The sequence below is a fragment of the Protobothrops mucrosquamatus genome, unplaced genomic scaffold, assembly GCF_001527695.2.
Source record: "Protobothrops mucrosquamatus isolate PMUCROS unplaced genomic scaffold, P.Mucros_1.0 scaffold335, whole genome shotgun sequence".
NCBI lineage: Eukaryota > Metazoa > Chordata > Lepidosauria > Squamata > Viperidae > Protobothrops > Protobothrops mucrosquamatus.
Genome location: NW_015386673.1, coordinates 533,751 through 553,436, shown reverse-complemented (window position 1 = coordinate 553,436; position 19,686 = coordinate 533,751). Strand labels below are relative to the sequence as shown.

The 19,686-nt window shown below is 37.9% G+C and overlaps 1 protein-coding gene and 1 long non-coding RNA gene across 3 annotated transcripts; one reads left to right on the top strand and one right to left on the bottom strand.

Moving 5' to 3' along the window:
• Window positions 1-1,427: 1,427 nt before the first annotated feature.
• FUCA2 (alpha-L-fucosidase 2) lies at window positions 1,428-18,828 on the top strand. 2 transcript variants are annotated; one of them, XM_015815309.1, is made up of 7 exons: window positions 1,428-1,719; window positions 3,477-3,664; window positions 4,401-4,740; window positions 7,056-7,266; window positions 9,485-9,675; window positions 11,032-11,140; window positions 18,230-18,828. In XM_015815309.1, the coding sequence occupies exons 1-7, from the start codon at window positions 1,469-1,471 to the stop codon at window positions 18,368-18,370; spliced, it is 1,431 nt and encodes a 476-aa protein (XP_015670795.1). In that variant the 5' UTR covers window positions 1,428-1,468; the 3' UTR covers window positions 18,371-18,828. The 2 variants fall into 2 exon arrangements, with proteins under 2 accessions (XP_015670795.1, XP_015670793.1); XM_015815307.1 differs by lacking the exon at window positions 18,230-18,828 and adding an exon at window positions 12,718-13,489.
• Window positions 14,728-16,467, bottom strand: LOC107286871. The gene is made up of 2 exons (XR_001548865.1): window positions 16,334-16,467; window positions 14,728-15,807 (listed from the first exon to the last, which is right to left on the bottom strand). It is a non-coding gene; the product is annotated as an uncharacterized LOC107286871 (long non-coding RNA).
• Window positions 18,829-19,686: the final 858 nt, after the last annotated feature.

The window sequence follows — 19,686 nt, the reverse complement described above, 5'->3', positions numbered from 1 at the left end:
CTATAGGATTTCATGATAAAGTACATATAAGGGAATAGGTGAAGCAAAATAGTAAGGGGCAGGGATAATGTATTTTGTTTAGGCGATCCTGATAAGATTGTAACCTCAGAGGAGGGGCCAAGGCGTCGGGATAGAATGTATATAATGTGTGTCTTTGTTGTGACTAGGTGTGGCTCAAATATTTATTTGGAGTCCACCATGCTTTGCAAACCGTTGTATCCAATAAATCTCTGTCTAATTTCAACTTGCTGTTTGGTGTTGTTCAGTGGGCTAGAATTTCTACCAACACCAGGTTATTACCTTAAGAGAAAATTAAATATTAAATAAAAATCAGGCATTAATTCACAATAAACATCTGAGAACCAGTTGCATAATTAAGAAGGATCAAATCAAAATGGCTGATAAAGAGTAAAGTGGCTTACATCAAATCTTATGCAACCGTAGTAATAACTGAGCCAGTTTGGAGTAGCATCTAGGCCCCATGTAGAAATTGGGAGACCATGGGCATGAAGCCAGCTGGATGCCCTTGGGCCAGTCACTCTCAGGCCTAGGAAGCAAGCAAGGGCAAACCACTTCTGAAATCTTGCCCCCAAAAGTGCAGGAACGCATCCAGACAATCAATACTAACTCGAAGGCACAAAAGTAGTACAGGTAGTCCCCGACTTACAACCACAATTGAGCCTAAAATTTCTGCTGCTAAGCGAGACAATTGTTAAGTGAGTTTTACCCCATTTTACGACTTTTCTCGCCATGGCTGTTGAGTGAATCACTGAAATTCTTAAGTTAGTATCATGGTTGTGAAGTGAATCTGGCTTCCCCGTTGACCTCGCTTGTCAGAAGATCACACAAGGTGATCACATGACCCTACGACACTACAACCGTCATAAATATGACTCGGTTCCCAAGTGGCTGAATTTTGGTCATGTGACCATGAAAATGCTGCATATGGTTGTAAGTGTGAAAAACGGTCAGAAGTCACTTTTTTCAGTGCCGTTGTAACTGTGAACGGTCACTAAACGAACTGTTGTAACTCGAGGACTATCTGTATTACCAGGTAAACGTTACAAGATGTCATCTTTCTTTCCCTCCCATATCTAAAAGATGGGATGAACTTGTCAATAAATCCCACCGCTTTTCCTTTCCTTTCCTTTCCTTTCCTTTTTTCCTTTCCTTTCCTTCTTTCCTTTCCTTTCCTTTCCTTTCCTTTCCTTTCCAAGAGAGCATCTTGACGAGCCTGCAGCCTTAGACAAAGGACCGTCTCACAAATCTCTGACCCAACCTACGTATTGCACAACCTCACACAACCTGACACAAACCCGTTCCGCAGCAAGGCAGAACTCAAAAGCCTCGATGGCGAGAGCAGCAGCAGGAGGAGGTCCGGTGATCACGTGACTCGGCGTCCATGTGACTCGGCGGCGGAGGAGCGAGCGAGCGAGCGAGAAACGTTGGGAGTTTCGCCCGGGTTCTCATGGCTGGGCCGGTCGTTTCCTTCCTTCCCCGGCGTGGGTTTCCTCGTTTCTTGCTGCTGTTGCCTCCGCTGCTATTGCCGCTGCTCATCTTCCTCCTGCTCCCCTCATGGGGCCGGGGTGGTCGCTACGACCCGACGTGGGAGTCTCTGGACTCCCGGCCGCTTCCGCCCTGGTTCGATGAAGCCAAGTTTGGGATTTTCATCCACTGGGGTGTTTTTTCCGTGCCAAGCTTCGGCAGCGAGTGGTTTTGGTGAGGTTCCCGTCTGCCAGCTTTGCCACGCGCTTTCTTTCACCTCTCCTCTCCTCCCGGTTCCTGGGGAACTCGCAACGAGCAGTGTGTGATTTAAGATTCTTATCAGCTGTGAAGACGGGCATAAAATGAAGCGGGCATAAAATGAAGCTGGCATGCTCTTAATCTCATTGCAAATTCCCCCCCCTTGGGGTAATGTGAGAATCGTGATAACACTAAAGTACTTTTAATCCTTTTAATCCTGACCCGAAGCACTCCAGTCTGTCTGGATGTTTGGAAATCGTGGGTGTTGCCGAACACTTTGCGGATTCAGGGAGAGGCACCCATAGGCATTATATTGCCTAGCCCCGTTTGAAAATCTTGAAATAGCAGGATTTTCCTTCGTCCTTTACTTTTTCCAGCTAACATTCTCAGCTGATTTCATTATTCTTGGGCCTTTGGAGAATTGTGTCATTTTTAGTTCTCCTTATGCAACTTCTGCTTTTATTTCTATTTTTAAGTAAAAGGTTTGTCTGTATGTGTATGTTAGGGAAGTCTCATATGCCTGCCTTTCACATAATTTTGCTGCTGTACTCAAGGATAAACAACAGCATTGATTTTGAAGTGTAGTTTATGGGTTAATTTTAAGATGTGAATCACTCAGTGTGAATCCTGGAAATAGATAAGAGAGTAGAGTTGGAGATCAAGCCAGGAAGTAGAAACCATTAACAAACCAGGCTCTGCTTGCCTGGAAGGATTTTGCTATCCAAAGGACTTTATTTCTTGCTGTTAATTGACCTGCCACTTCTCTCAAATACGCATCATTTAAATCAGCAATCATGTCCATTTCTTCTTATTTTATTTCCTAGAGGAATTACTGTTATAGCAGATTGGCTCTACATGGGGTATGAACAATGTTCTGATCCAGAATGCAGGGGCACACACAGTTTGCAGTGCATCGATATTTATCCATATGACACCATCGTTGTACAAGATGCACTGGCTCCCTGTAGACTTCCAAGTGCAATTGAACGTGCTGGTTACCACCTTTAGAATCTTCCATGGCATAGGACTATCCATCTCCAATGGTTTCAACCCATTTCACTAGATTCAGCAGAGTGAGCATATTGCAGATCATTTCTGTAAAAACAAATCCTCTATAGGACCCAGGAAACATGCCTTCTTTGTTGCAGCACCTATCCTATGGAACAGCTTTCCCCTGAGAGTGGATAGCCTGATCCTATTAATCTTCTGGAAGGTTGCAAAGACCTGGTCTTTCCCTCAAGACATTGATAAATTGATTATGTGCCATCAACTCAGTATTGTCTCCTAGCAACCACATATTTTCCCCCATCATAATCTATCCTTAATGTGGTGTTTCAAGTCTTCCAAAGATGCACGTATCACCATTTAACTCAAGTCTATACAGTTTGCTACTGGTCATCTTATTTCTTTCCATGTTTCCCAGCAGCTTTCCCCAGTGTTCTAGGGAAAGTTAACAAATTAAACCGAATTATACTCTGTTTACTTCAAACTTTTTTATATATATATATTTATCTTCTAAAGCTATGTTTCCGGACTTCTGTGGACTATCAAGCTTTGAATCTGATGCATTTTGAGATTATCAGAAAAATTATTTTAAAACACTGGTTCTGCACTTGCACAAAACCTGCTCATATAGTAGGACATTCAAGATATGTGTAAGAATTTGCTTCAGTCTGTCTTTCTTAGTCCTTCTGTCATTGTATGCAGATACATGGGATGCTGTTCCTTTGCAGGTGGTATTGGCAACAGAAAAAGAAGGAACCTTATGTAACTTTTATGAAGGAAAACTACCAACCTGGATTCACTTATGAAGAGTTTGGCCCTATGTTTACAGCTGAGTTCTTTGATGCCAACCAGTGGGCAGATATTCTGAGTGCTTCAGGTGCCAAATACATTGTCTTGACTTCAAAACATCATGAAGGTAAAGTGACCATAGTTCTTTTGGATCTCAATGGCTCAGTTTAGTTATTTTACCAGATGAAAGGCTTGGGTGAGATATCATTATTATATTCTAAATAAAAAGAAAAAGATGGCTGAAAGTAATGTTACGATGCTAAACCATGATGATGATGATGCAGTAGAAGAAGCCAAGCAGCAGCAGGTAGCAGAAGTAGCTAGCCGTGTCTTAGAAGCCAAGTTGAGTTGGCTCTGGTTGATACTTGGATACAGAATTACTGGAAAATCTCAGACGTCATGGAAGACAGCAATGGCAAGTCATTTCTATAACTCAGCCAAAAAGGATTCCAGTTCAATTTAGGGGTATTTTTACCTCCTTTTATAGAAAAAGCGAGAAAGGCTTGGTTTACATGATAATCTGTAAAAGATGGAGTTAGATGTCATGCTGGGCCCTAAATAAGTATATTGTGTGGCTTAGCATGGTGTATTAATAATAAGTCACTTATATCTTACATTTTGTCCTAGGACACTGCACAGAAGATTGAAATAATATAGGACAAGCAATCCTGTATCATCTAGTGATCTTGTATCAGTATACAAATTTAGATTATCTTGTTGAAGATGCCTTATACAATGCATAATCTCATTAGTCTCACATCAGGAGATAACAATGGCAAACAAAAATGCAAAATAGGTTTCCAGAATATATAGTGTACACATCCAAAATAATTCATTCCTAACCATTTTCTTTCTTTGACCAGGTTTTACTCTGTGGGGGTCAAAATATTCCTGGAATTGGAACAGTGTTGATATGGGACCGAAACGGGACCTCGTGAAGGAGTTAGCTACATCCATTAGAAACCGGACAAGCTTACATTTTGGGCTATATCACTCACTGTTTGAATGGTTCCACCCTCTCTTCCGTGATGATGCTGCTAGCAAATTTAAGAAACAACAGTTTCCAAATGTCAAAACTCTTCCAGAGCTTTATGAGATTGTGACGCGATATCAACCAGAGATTCTGTGGTCAGATGGCGATGGGAATGCTCCAGATACTTACTGGAACAGCACTGCCTTCCTAGCATGGCTTTATAATGACAGGTATGTGTTGTTTTCGTATTGAAATAATGCATTTTGCCTAAACATTTAGAAGGAAATTGTGCCCCAATCATAATACATTGTATTATTGATTACTTTAAACTGCAGTCTTGGTTCACATTGCTCCCTTATTTTTAAATAGTACTACGATTAAGGTATTACTTCTAAAATAGTTAATTGGATTCTATGATCTAAAACAATATCTTGATGGAGAGAAAAAAATTAAACATTTCATATTTTTGTATATCACTTAGGAGTATTTCTTGTGCCCATCCAATCACAGCCAGCTTTGGAGAAAGTTTGACTTTTTCTTCACACAGCTGCCACATAATTTAATTTCTGAGTTACTTGCATAGTTTATGCTGTTAGCAATAGGTTAGAGCAGCTTCCCTGGGTTTTATGTTAACAATACTTTTTGGCATCAGTTGAACCCTCATCCTCCCAGCCATTAAAATTTCTTTTAGAACGCCATACCATTTATATTGTTGCTGGTTTTACTGTAATTTTATGTGTTGCATTTTATTACTGTGGCATTTTTATTACTGTTCTTGTAGCTTCTTATCTTAGTTTTATGTTGTTGTTTTTTTATTTCTTTATTTGGAATTTTATGTTCTCAATTTGTGGTGGCCAAAGAAATTCAGATACAGGATGAATTAACAGTTTAATGCATAACTCTCTCTTTTCCTCCACCCTACTTAAAGTCAGAGATTTAATCCAGAGCCTGTTGGGAACTACTGCCTAAATACATCATAAGGTTGCAGCTCCTGTTTTTCAGCTTTCTGCCTTCCACAAACATTGTTCTTTGTATTTGTTCTTTGTGTTTGCAAAGATTTGCAGTTCCACTGTGTTCGTTATGTTTAGATTTACTGTTTTATCTCTGATTTGATATTATGTTTAAAAACATTTGCAATGTACTTACAAGCGGGCCTCCCAAAAATCAAGTATCAGACAATCAAGAGAACTGACACTTCTTCAAAGTTGATGGAGAAGTAATGGATTTAAAACTGGCATTTCTAAAATTCTAACCCAGGAATGCACAGTTGCTTTTGTTTTCTGAAAATGTGTCAGAATCGGAGTATATTACTTGACAGAGAATTTCAGAATAGCAAATTGCATGTGTTAAGTTCTTCTGTTAAGCCCTTTGTTAAAGTAAATCATACGATTATGGTTAAATGTACTTTGAAAATTTTCTATCTGGAAACTTCATGTGTGTGAGAAGCTTGCCTTAATTATTATGTCCCTTTGAACGGTACTTTCGCTTGAAGAAAGAGAAGGGCCAGGACTAGTGGTAGAACCACACTGCCCATCATCTCCCACCATTGCCACGGGAGCTGAGGTGCACTAAGTTACAGCCATCTGGCAGGTCTCCAATTCCTATCTGCTAAAATGATGCCACAGGGTCAGACCACAGTGTTGTAATATCATTTTGCAAGTTCCACCTCTTAGGGAAGGTGTGCAACAACACAGCCCATGTAGAAAAGGAGTACGGCTTGCATCTCCACGTGAGGCTGCTTGTGTCATTTTGGTCCCTCTTTCCCTTTCCCCACAGACATCACTGCTCTGCTCTGCTCTGAAGGACCACTATCTAGCAAGGAAGAAAGAATTAGACTATAGCAACCATGTCAGGCATTTATTGTTTTAAGATTCTGAAAATCAGAATGGAAGAAAAAGTAATCTGACGTGTGCATATTCAGAAAACAAATAATATTAAATCTGAATAGGAACAGTTTTAAGATTTTACCTAATTGTTAAAAATATAATTACAATGAAACCTTGATTTTCCAAGACCTCAGTACAACAGACTTTGCATGCAAATGACACTATACCAGTTGCAGGGGCACTGAATGAATACTACTTACGACCGGTGCTTGGAATTCTGGCCGTCAACATCCCAGTGGATACGTGATTGCAACTTCATATATTCCGGCCTGCTTCCCACAAAGTCAATGAGGGAGCTGGTAGAGAGTCACAATCACATGAGGCCCCCGCTTAATGACCTGTGTGGTCCTCAGGTTATGATGGCAACCAGGAATGCCAGGATTATCATCACTAAGCCTCAGGATTGCACGATGTTGTGCTTTACAACTGCATTGCTTAGCAATGGAAATTCTGGCCCCGATCACCATTGTAACCTGAGGATTATTTGTATGATAGACAGACAGACCTGACCTGACATTTGGGAATAATGGACCTATTCTTTTAGTTCAGTTGAAGAAAGTTTCGTTATATCCTGTTTTTCCTCTCAAGTTTATTTCTTATATTCAGTGAAGAAACATCCTTGCAGTTTTGAGTTGGCACAATGTGTTTTAATTTTTCAGCCCTGTTAAGGAAACAGTTGTAACAAATGATCGCTGGGGAGCTGGCACAATATGCAAACACGGAGGTTATTTCACTTGTGCAGATCGATACAGTCCTAAACATCTTTTGTCCCATAAGTGGGAGAACTGTATGACAATTGACAAAAAGTCTTGGGGATACCGAAGGAATGCACAATTAAGTGATTATCTGACTATTGAAGATCTCATAAAGGTAAGGCAAGTCAAAATGTTACCTGTAATTGTATGGGGACTATTAATTCCCCCCCCCCCGAAAATATTAATAGCTTATTTCAAAACTGTAACAAATTATATATTGTTAGAATAACTAATTAACAGAACACCTCACTATTCTCATGCATATCTTATACAAAGGTCAGGAAGCAATAGTATGGACAATATGGTGAAGTAGACTGGCTCTAGGTTGGTAAAGGAATGAGACAAGGCTGTATCTTCTCCCCTTATTTATCAAACCAAAATGCTGAATACATATTAAGGATAGCTGGATTGGAAGAAAATGAATATGGTTTTACAATTGGAGGAAGATGTATCGCTAATCTGCCCCAAGTTGATGATACTATTCTGATAGGTAAAAACACAAAGGATCTGCAAGCTCTAGTAATAAAAATCAAGAGCACAGTGGAAAAATGGGACTAAAATGAAAGATGACAGGTATAGAACCAGCCTTAGAACAGACAGTGGAGAGAGTGGATAGCTTCTGCCTTTTAGGATCAATTATCAACTGTTCCAGAATCAGCAGAAATAAGTCACATATTTGCATTTGGTAGAGTAGCAATAAAGACCTTGGAAAATATATTCATATGCTAGAATGTATCTATATCTACAATTATCAGACTTGTGCAGGCCCTGTTTTTTTCTGTAAGAAATGAAAGCTTCTATGGAAGTGAAAATTATAATTTAAAGAAGTAGGCTAGAAGGAGTATTGTTATTTTTTAATTTTGGTATTGTAAAAGACTTAAAAATTCTGTGGTTCGCGAAGAGAACAAACAAATGGATCATCATAAAAATGAATCCAGAGTTTCCAATTGAGGCACAAATCACAGCCTCAGATTGATAAAAGTTATTCAAGATCTACCCCTGTAGATTTGGCCATAATGTTGGGACAGCAGGACGACTAGCAGTAAGGTAGATGGATTCATTTACAGCAATGGCTTCACCATTGGAAGACCTGAAGGAATAGATTGAGGACAAATTATCCTGAATATAATCTGTGTGGTCAGTAAGAATCAACACTGATTATAAATTAATTTATAAACTAATTAAACCTTACAATTTGTTATCCTAGATTTTGCAAAAAGTACTTAATTTCCTATCTTTTCATTCCCTTCTCATCTTCCCAATTTCACTCCACATTTTACTCTTTCTGTTTTAGTTTGTTTCTTTGATTTGTATGAGAAATTTTGCAAATACAGGATGTAGGTACTATACAATCTAACTTTGAACCATTCTTATAGATATCACATTACAAAACTTAAGCCAGAATACCATGTGATCGGTTTTCTCAAATACAAACAGAAGCAAGAATATATTCAGTCAGTTTTTGCTAGCCAATTCCCAAAGAGCATCCAGATCCATTCAAAATCCTGATCCTTTAAATCCATCATGTCCTAGATTTACTGTATATGTTCAAACATTGCACTAAACCGTAAATCATGGTACAAAAATTACAATCTCTAGGTTCATAAAATCAAACCAAGTAAGCCTAAATTGGCTTAGCTCAATGTGTGATCTGGCCTGCATCATCTCTGTTTGTGTAAAGTTCTAAGATGCTGTGTTAGAAATTTATTTTATGTTCACTCATCAGGTCAATTCCCATAAGAAATGAAGTTCTCTCAACAAAAGCTTTGAGGTTATTTCTTTGAGTAATTTGGCAGTACTAGAAGAAACTTCATAATCCTGAATATGTTATTCGGTAACTTCATAATTTCAGACTTAGAAAGAAGCTATACACATGCTTAAAGATAATAAGTTTTTACCAGTTTACTCTTTTTTGAATTCAGTGGATTTAAACAGCTCATAGAGATGGGAACTTTGCAGATGTAATCTTCAAGTAATCTGCTATATGTGTATCCCTCTAGAACATAGACCTGATTTTCAGTCAAATGAGCAAAAGGAAACACCAGGAACTAAGAGAAACTTGATCTATTATGAAGATGAACAGAGCTGGCTAATGCCACACATAGGACAAAAGTACAATGTAAAGTACAGAGCAGGATGTTGATGAGCTCATGAATAAGAAGTTTGTAGTGATTCAGAGAATTGGCAACTCCACTTGAATAGTTCTACTTTGCTTCAACCTACAGCAGTGCACTGACAGCATTATAACAAAAATACCTATTTAGACCGGAAAAACTCAAACAGATGTTTTGAATTTTAGAATCTTTATTGTTAATTTTCCTAAATTGTTTCAGCAACTTGTAGAGACAGTAGCATGTGGAGGAAATCTTTTGATGAATATTGGGCCCACCCATGATGGCCGCATTCCTATTGTATTTGAAGAGCGTCTGAAGCAAATGGGGAGTTGGTTGGCATTGAATGGTGAAGCTATTTTCAGCACAAAAACTTGGAGAGCCCAAAATGATAGTATAACACCAGGAGTCTGGTGAGTTTATGAGATCAGTGATCTGGACAATATTAAAGTAACTAAGTAGTCTTAAACATGTTTAAACTGAACAAGATTTACTTGTGAGTAACCTGGGCCTTATGTTGTAATCATACATATAGGGTTATGTTGTTAAAATTGTGTATGATTGCACCTGAATTTTTATATTTAGGTGGCTGCAGAAGAGGGAGGAAACTAAAATAGATGTTCAGCAGAAGATGAACAGTTACAATTTCCTATTATTCACATTTGGTTTGGCTAGGAACATAGATAAAACTTGTTGCTCAACTTTTCATCAGTTGCAGATAACATAGTTTTTTTTTTAAAAAAACTGTCAGAAATAAGAATGTGTTGGGCAGCAATGATTAGATACAAAGCTGCATTTAAAATTAATTGAATTAAAACGAAACATGAATTTATTTGTTTCAGTGCTAGATTTAATGGCAGAAGTGAAAGACTTATACCTGTAGATGTTTCCAGCAGGATTGGTTATATATGGATTGATATATTAGCTACAGAAATCAATTGCTAATGCATACTTATACATTGTTTGATCTCTAATATATTTTGAAAGACGTAGATACAAGATTTGAAAGAAGTAGATATAAGGGGAAAGGATACTATTTATTCTGATCCAAATTAATTACTTCCTGAGACTGCTGTTTGCTTCGAGAAAAACCTTCATGCGATTTCAAAATGTGCTTCCTTCGTGATGTAAGATAACAACCCTAGATTGCTATAATATATTCCAGAATACGCCCTGGCTCCCATTACCTCCAATCTGCTACTTATTAGGAGTTTGGTACATATACGTCAGTCTTGGTGTTATTGGCATTTCTAAAAACTATAAGCTATTAAAGAACATTTCTTCACAAAAATGTATGCAGTTTTAGAACACTTAATGATCAAGTATTGGTAGACTATTAGTTTATTTGTTTGTGGAAATACTCATCACAAAACTCAATCGTCATTTCATTCTCTCTTCCCACATCAGCTGTCCCTATTTGGGATAACAAGCAGGGCAGCGGTCTACTGTTTTTTGCCTCTAGATCAGGGGTGTCAAACTGCCGGCCCGCGGGCTAGATGCATCACGTAGAAGCCGCGCCCACCCCATTGCCGGCAATGGCAAAACTGTCCCGATACGTTGCGCGACGTCACATGACGTCGTGAGTTTGACATGTCTGCTCTAGATTTTCCTTTTCCCCAAAAGACAAAGTATCATAATTGTTCCTGGCAAGCGACTTAATTTTTAAAATATCTGTTAATAGTTTTATTACTGTTACTTCTCAGAGGTCTTGCAAAGATTTTTATTTTGAAAGACTGAAGATACATAATAGAATACAGTATCTCCATCAGGTACACATTCAAACCAGAAAACAGCATTCTGTATGCCATTTTCCTTAAGTGGCCATCTTCAGGAACTCTGACACTGGGTGAACCAAAAGCTATTCTTGGGCAAACAAAGGTAAGTGATTCAGATTATAGCTGAAAACATCAGAAAATGCCACTAGGCATTTGCAAACTAAAGATCATATTGATCCTCTCTTCCAATGAATAGGGATTGTTATGTCTATCTTTTGGGGCTTTTGTGAGTATGGACTTTTAAGATTGTTTTTACTGCTGCTTAGGTGGAACTCTGGAGAAATAGTTAGCATTAGTATACAGAACATGCTATGTCAGACTGGACTATGTACGTACCACAACAAACTCTGATCCTTCAGTAAATCAGAAACATCTGATAATTGATGCAACTGCCCATCTCTATCACCATGTCCTATTCCACCCCCAAATTTCCTTTCAGGAATCTAACTGGGAAACTATAATGTGTAATATGTTTCAGTAACCAAATAGCCTAGCCATGATTGGTTTCATAGTCCTGAGATGAAGACCATAACAGAACAGCAATAACAAGTTCACATGATAGGATGGCTTCAAACTTGATGAAAATTAGTTTGTACGGACTATAAGCACATCGGTTTTGTTTAAAATGAAGTCACCTTCTTCCAGATTCCTGACGTCGGAGGATCTAGAAATAAACCTATACATTAAATCATTAGAGACACGTACTTTGAATCAGTGTTGGTCCGTTTACACGTCTTTTGACGTTTTAAATATATTACCCAAAAAAAAAATACTTAATATGCTATGTGGAAGGCTGATGAAAAAACAGGGTTTTAGGCTGTCAAATCAAGGTAGCCATTAGCCTACTACTGCCACTGTGGCTGAGCATGTGTATGGACAGAGATCCTCAGGTTTAGTTCCTGGTTTGATTTTGTGGCTCAATGTCTATAGAGATTCTCCATCATCCAGATCAGGGGTAGTCAACCTTGGCTCTTTTATGACTCGTGGACTTCAACTCCCAGAATTTTGGGAGTTGAAGTCCACGGGTCATAAAAGAGCCAAGGTTGACTACCCCTGATCCAGATCATAGTTGCCCGAAAGGTGCTTTCTTTCAAAAGGCAACTGGACTTTCTTATTTTGCTTGAAGACGTTTTGCTTCTCATTCAAGATGCTGCTTCAATTCTGACTGAAAGGTGGAGAATGGAAGGATTTATATTCCTTGCAATCATGTGGTTGTTAGCCCTCTTTCTGAGAGTTGTTGAAGCCACATGGAGGTTTATTTGTGCCTTCAAGGTCACCTAAATCCTTTAGTCTGCAATTCTGCACCATTCAGTCAGAACTGAAGAAGCTTCTTCAAGCAAAGCAAGAAAGTTCAGTTGCCTTTTGAAAGAAAGGGACAACCATGACCTGGTTGACTGAGAACCTTCATAGACATTTAGCTATCTACTTTGTGATGAACACCCTTCGGAATGGTGTGGGAGTTTGAACGGATTTCCAGCAAAAAAAAATAAAATTGCAGACCACAGGGTTGAACACCAATTAACATATTTGTAGTTTAAATTGTACTTCAAATAAGCCATGATTTTGTGTAATCCATGAGAGCAGCTAATTATTTCTTCTTATGACACATGAATCCATTTTTCATCTGAAAAGCTTTCTTCCTACTTTCCTCCCATTTATAATAGCTTTTTATAATTTCAGGTGAGGCTAATAGGATATGAAGAATCATTGCCCTGGATTTTGATGGGAGAAAAAGGAATGATGGTGGCTGCACCTCTGTTATCTTTCAATACATTTCCCTGTCAGTGGGCCTGGACTCTAGAACTTACTAATGCACAATAGTGACAGAATCTTGCTCTGCTGAATTTTGGTAACTGAAGAAATAAGGATAGATTTAAAATAGAAAATAATTCATGCACTTAATACTTTTAAAGCAAAGTTGATGGAAGGATGCATATAGCAATCACAAAAACTGAATAGGATACATGAAATAAATTGATATTCATTGAATGCTGAGGTATTGAAATGATAGATGTAACAGAAGTGTTGAAGTTTATGATGTTAAATATAGCTGTTAATACAATCTTGCTTTTGTGAAACAGAATTCAGGGAAGGGAGTTTCAGAATTGTTTTAAAATGGGAGCTTTAATCTTTCCCCCAACAATATGCTTTTACTGTGAACTATTTTGACTACCTCATAGGATTCCAAAGAGGTTAGAAAATTTTCTACTGGCACTTAGATCCTAGTTTTGAGGAGATAAAAGTGATCTAGTGTTCTGTATTTGTTCTTAGAGGTACTAGATAACAAACAATTTTAAAAGTTATAGTATATATGTTTAAAGCCCTGCATGGGATGAGTGCAGGCTACTTGGACCGCCCTAATGGGACTGGCCCGCTTCACCCACGCCAGCAGAAGGAATATACTACAGGGTATACTACGGATCCCAGCAGCCAAAGCCATGGCTCCTGCCCTCTGAACATCCTACTCCCTGAGGTGAGATTGGCTTCCACCCTCCTGACTTACAGCCTTAAGACCTGACTCTGCCAGGTAGCATGGAGACCCAATGAGGAAGCTTCACACTGGATGTGGTTGACTAATTAAAACCTAATCCCACCTCTCCCCATGCATCTGGCCCCCTCCTTTGCCATCTTGTGTTAGTAGTTTTATCTGTTGTGTTATTTTATAGTTGATTATTTTAATGTTTTTAAAATGTTTTTATGTTGCAATTGTCAGATAGGCGATGAGTGGCAAATAAATTTAATAATAAATAAATAAATATGCAGTGGTTATATAAATTCCTGTTAAAAACAGCCCTGTTAAAATGCCAGGTTTTTACGATGTAAAGAAATCAGACCAAGATAAATTACTTCAGCATTTTTTCCACTCTTAATATAACACATAAGCTGTACAATTCAATTAAAAAGCAGACTGAAATTTTTCGGGGAGGGGAATAAAAATCTTACAATAACATGGTTGCATAAGGGTACACACCCTCTTATAAGTAAGGATGCGGCTATGTTCAGAATTAACCAATCACATTCAAACTGTGGTTAAATAGTAGTACACAGTTGCCATTAAAGTGACTGATCAGGCCCATTTTCAACTGTTCTAATAGGATTTTTTGACATTTACTCAGTTGCCTCTTACAGCAAAAGCCATGCTGCTTCAACAAAGTATTAGTTTAAAGGTGTGCACACTTATGCAACCACGTTATTGTTTTTTATTTTTTTTCCTCCTGAAAGATTTCAGTGTTTCAATTGAATTGTACGGTTTATGTTTCTATGAAAATTGGAAAAAATTCTGAAATAAATTATCTTGGTCTGATTTTTCCCCCAAAAAAACTTGGCATTTCAGTAGGGCTGTGTAGATTTTTTATATGCACTCTATTTCCAAGAGGCCTAGTTCCTACCTTAAAATACATAGATTATTGCCATTGAAAATAAGTTTTTCATTTTAATGTTTATAATATATTTCTATGCAGAGCATCACTAGTGAAATTGTCTAAGACAACTTCAAAAGGGATAAATTCACGTTTGAGATTTAGTTATTGTTACCTTGTATTGTTACATTAGATCTTTTATTATTTGTATTAACTGATTAAACTGCAGCTTTGCAACTATCTGATGTTTCACTTTACATTCAAAGAACTGGGGATAAACTCTAAACAATAAATTCCTAATCCCATAAACAATATTGACCAGGACAGTATGTAATCTGTCAAAATAGTTTATTGTGATTCAGATATTTTGTAGGGATCCAAGTAAATACAAATTAAAAATATTTACAAAATGAATGTATACAGCAATAGCCATTTATAAACATTGTAAACATAATTTTTGCTAGAAACAATGCATTTCAATTCCAAACTTATACAGCAAGCTCAACATTGCACTTTTCAGACCACAGCAGACCCTTAGCATATAGTAGTCCCAGTCTGAAGAACCTAAAACTTTGAAAGCCATCTAGCCCATTGCTGGGTTGCTTATCTGCTCCCCCAAGTCAGCTTAAGAAAAACATTTGGTGGTTAAAAAAGAGAAAAGCATAATTACTCATCCACCACCAGAAATATAATAGGAGCATAATGATCTTTTGATCAAAGTCCCTCTTATTCAGTTGTAGAGTGAGAATTGTATGGTGGTTTTGTGCCAAGAGAAACTTCAACTAAAACCCATTCTCATTTACCGATGGGGGAAAATGGTGTCAGATATACCAGAACTGGGTTTAATAACTGGGTTATTTTTGTTCCATCTGCCCACTGTCATGTTGTGTTTCTAATACAACTGATAAGTCGCTGAATAGGAGAGAAACTGCAGAAAGATTTTATTACTCCAGCCTGAAAATCGACTGGACTTAGTTTTCCCATCATACTGTTGCTGTGGTAGTCTGCACAATTGTAAAGACTGCCATTAATCTTCAGAAGCTTTCTGTTGACACAGTGCTCATTGCACTGCTTTTTTGTAAACAAGTTATTTAAAATTGACTGCCTCAATGCAAAGGCTTACAGCACAAAGATTTTTTTATATTAATAATTACTTTAGTCAGCTGTAGGAATTCCATTATAAAAATTTGGAAATGAACTTTTTAAAATGTGTTTGATTTACAAGGACAGTCATTCTATAGCACTCTGTTAAGAGTTTCATTATCAAAATGAATAGTCACAATAACTGGATACTAAATAGTATATTCTGTACATATTGAACAGCAGTTTACTTCTCTAGTTGTTGTGGGGTACTGAAGGCTTCATATACATTAGCAGCGAAGTCTTTCACTTGTTCCATCATTAATAAGTCCTAAAAAGAATATTCAGATGTTTGATATTTGCTCTGTTTTATCATGGTGTACCATTTTTACCATATTAAGAACTGAAATTGAATCTTTGCAGTATTAGCATATCTACACTAAAGCAGCGCAAAGTCAAAATTAAAATATATGAAATAGAAGAGATGTAAAAGATTTGGGAAGGGGTGGGAATATAAAGGAAGCCTAAAGCCTTTTTTTCTGTCTCAAAAAGATTTAAGTTTTCCTCCTTTTATTACTGTCTAGTCATGAGAATAAAGAATAGGTTGAAAAAATGTCCCACCTTAATGATGAATATCTTAATCTGCTCATGATTTGTTATTCCCTGTTATTTTAATTTCGTTTTAAAACTCACTGGAATTTAGATTCAGCAAGGATGATATATAATTTTAAAATAGACTAAGGCTTCAGTGCTAAACACACTTACCTAAGAATAAATCCTACCAAACTAAGTCAGACTTATTTTCAAGGTTTGAATAGAATTTCATTTTAAGACAGGCAAAAAAGTGGCTTTCTTACCTGAACAAAATGGCTAGGTGTTTCGCTGCAGACTGAATGGATCTGCCCATTTATTATTGGAATTATCTTGGCTAGAGGAAGACTGGCACTGGAAAGACTAGGATAGGAAGAAAATACAGAAGTCTGTCTGCTTAATTACTTTTGCAATATACTGATATCACAGCCACCATTAAGACTATAAATACTGAATATCTACATCATGAACGTATGCAATACAAACTGTCCCTATACAATGCAACAGTGATAAGCAGGTGGGATACAAATGAATGGATTCCCAACTCTTCCATTTACATGCTCAGCATTTCTCAATCTCTGTGTGAGCCGAGTATTCACATCATAGTTTTTTGTTGGCTGCCAAGCATATTAGTTGACTGCAGTATCCCAATTCAAGAATTATCAGAAGCAAATTCTACTAAAATGTTCAAATAAAAAAAGACAGTCCTATAACTTTCCACATTAACACAGCCCTGCTCAAAGATTTTTGGCAATGGAAACAAGCAGGAACAGCCATTTATGTGTGGCTCTTCCTAGACTGGAACAGAAAAAAAGTTTTTCCCCCCCTATGTTTTACCTACCGTATATACTCGAGTATAAGTCGACCCGAGTATAAGCCGAGGGACCGATTTTCCCACAGAGAACTGGGAAAAATTGGTGACCCGCGCATAAGCCGAGGGGGCATTTTGGCTGTTCCTCCCTGGCCGCCTCGGCCCCCCCGGCCCTGTCAGTGAGCGCCCGGCAGGGCGCAGCGTCGCCAGGCCTCCCCCCTTNTTTGAACTACTTTTAATCAAACATGCCTGATATTCGTGTAGCCAAAACAAATTTTACTTCAGTGGAAGAAGGTCTAAGGACTGCAGCCTCCTAGATCTTTATTTGGATATGTAATTTAGTAATCTCTGTGCATGAAACTTAGTCACAACCAGGCAAATGTGCAGAAAACTGCAAAATTTATATAATGGGTTTTTTTTTTACTTAATATGCTATGTGGAAGGCTGATGAAAAAACAAGGTTTTAGGCTGTCAAATCAAGGTAGCCATTAGCTTACTACTGCCACTGTGGCTGAGCATATGTATGGACAGAGATCCTTAGGTTTAGTTCCTGGTTTGATTTTGTGGCTCAATGTCTATAGAGATTCTCCATCATCCAGATCAGGGGTAGCCAACCTTGGCTTTTTTATGACTCGTGGACTTCAACTCCCAGAATTCCTGAGCCAGCATGGCTGGCTCAGGAATTCTGGAAGTTGAAGTCCACGAGTCATATAAGAGCCAAGGTTGACTACCCCTGATCCAGATCATAGTTGCCCGAAAGGTGCTTTCTTTCAAAAGGCAACTGGACTTTCTTGTTTCGCTTGAAGATGTTTTGCTTCTCATTCAAGATGCTTCTTCAATTCTGACTGAAAGGTGGAGAATGGAAGGATTTATATTCCTTGCAATCAAGTGGTCGTTAGCCCTCTTTCTGAGAGTTGTTGAAGCCATGTGGAGGTTTATTTGTGCCTTCAAGGTCACCTAAATCCCTTAGTCTGCAATTCTGCACCATTCAGTCAGAACTGAAGAAGCTTCTTCAAGCAAAGCAAGAAAGTTCAATTGCCTTTTGAAAGAAAGGGACAACCATGACCTGGTTGACTGAGAACCTTCATAGACATTTAGCTATCTACTTTGTGATGAACACCCTTCGGAATGGTGGAGTTTGAACGGATTTCCAGCAAAAAAAAAATGCAGACCACAGATTGAACATCAATTAACATATTTCTAGTTTAAATTGTACTTCAAATAAGCCATGATTTTGTGTAATCCATGAGAGCAGCTAATTATTTCTTCTTATGACACATGAATCCATTTTTCATCTGAAAAGCTTTCTTCCTACTTTCCTCCCATTTATAATAGCTTTTTATAATTTCAGGTGAGGCTAATAGGATATGAAGAATCATTGCCCTGGATTTCGATGGGAGAAAAAGGAATGATGGTGGCTGCACCTCTGTTATCTTTCAATACATTTCCCTGTCAGTGGGCCTGGACTCTAGAACTTACTAATGCACAATAGTGACAGAATCTTGCTCTGCTGAATTTTGGTAACTGAAGAAATAAGGATAGATTTAAAATAGAAAATAATTCATGCACTTAATACTTTTAAACCAAAGTTGATGGAAGGATGCATATAGCAATCACAAAAACTGAATAGGATACATGAAATAAATTGGTATTCATTGAATGCTGAGGTATTGAAATGATAGATGTAACAGAAGTGTTGAAGTTTATGATGTTAAATATAGCTGTTAATACAATCTTGCTTTTGTGAAACAGAATTCAGGGAAGGGAGTTTCAGAATTGTTTTAAAATTGGGGCTTTAATCTTTCCCCCAACAAGATGCTTTTACTGTGAACTATTTTGACTACCTCATAGGATTCCAAAGAGGTTAGAAAATTTTCTACTGGCACTTAGATCCTAGTTTTGAGGAGATAAAAGTGATCTAGTGTTCTGTATTTATAACAAACAATTTAAAAAGTTATAGTACATATGTTTAAAGCCCTGCATGGGAGGAGTGCAGGCTACTTGGACCGCCCTGATGGAACTGGCCCGCCTCACCCACGCCAGCAGAGGGGGTATACTACAGGGTATATTACGGATCCCATCAGCCAAAGCCATGGCTCCTGCCCTCTGAACATCCTACTCCCTGAGGTGAGATTGGCTTCCACCCTCCTGACTTACAGCCTTAAGACCTGACTCTGCCAGGTGGCATGGAGACCCAATGAGGAAGCTTCACACTGGATGTAGTTGACTAATTAAAACCTAATCCCACCTCTTCCCATGCATCTGGCCCCCTCCTTTGCCATCTTGTGTTAGTAGTTTTATCTGTTGTGTTATTTTATAGTTGATTATTTTAATGTTTTTAAAATGTTTTTATGTTGCAATTGTCAGATAGGCGATGAGTGGCAAATAAATTTAATAATAAATAAATAAATATGCAGTGATTATATAAATTCCTGTTAAAAACAGCCCTGTTAAAATGCCAGGTTTTTACGATGTAAAGAAATCAGACCAAGATAAATTACTTCAGCATTTTTTCCACTCTTAATATAACACATAAGCTGTACAATTCAATTAAAAAGCAGACTGAAATCTTTCGGGGAGGGGAATAAAAATCTTACAATAACATGGTTGCATAAGGGTACACACCCTCTTATAAGTAAGGATGCGGCTATGTTCAGAATTAACCAATCACATTCAAACTGTGGTTAAATAGTAGTACACAGTTGCCATTAAAGTGACTGATCAGGCCCATTTTCAACTGTTCTAATAGGATTTTTTGACATTTACTCAGTTGCCTCTTACAGCAAAAGCCATGCTGCTTCAACAAAG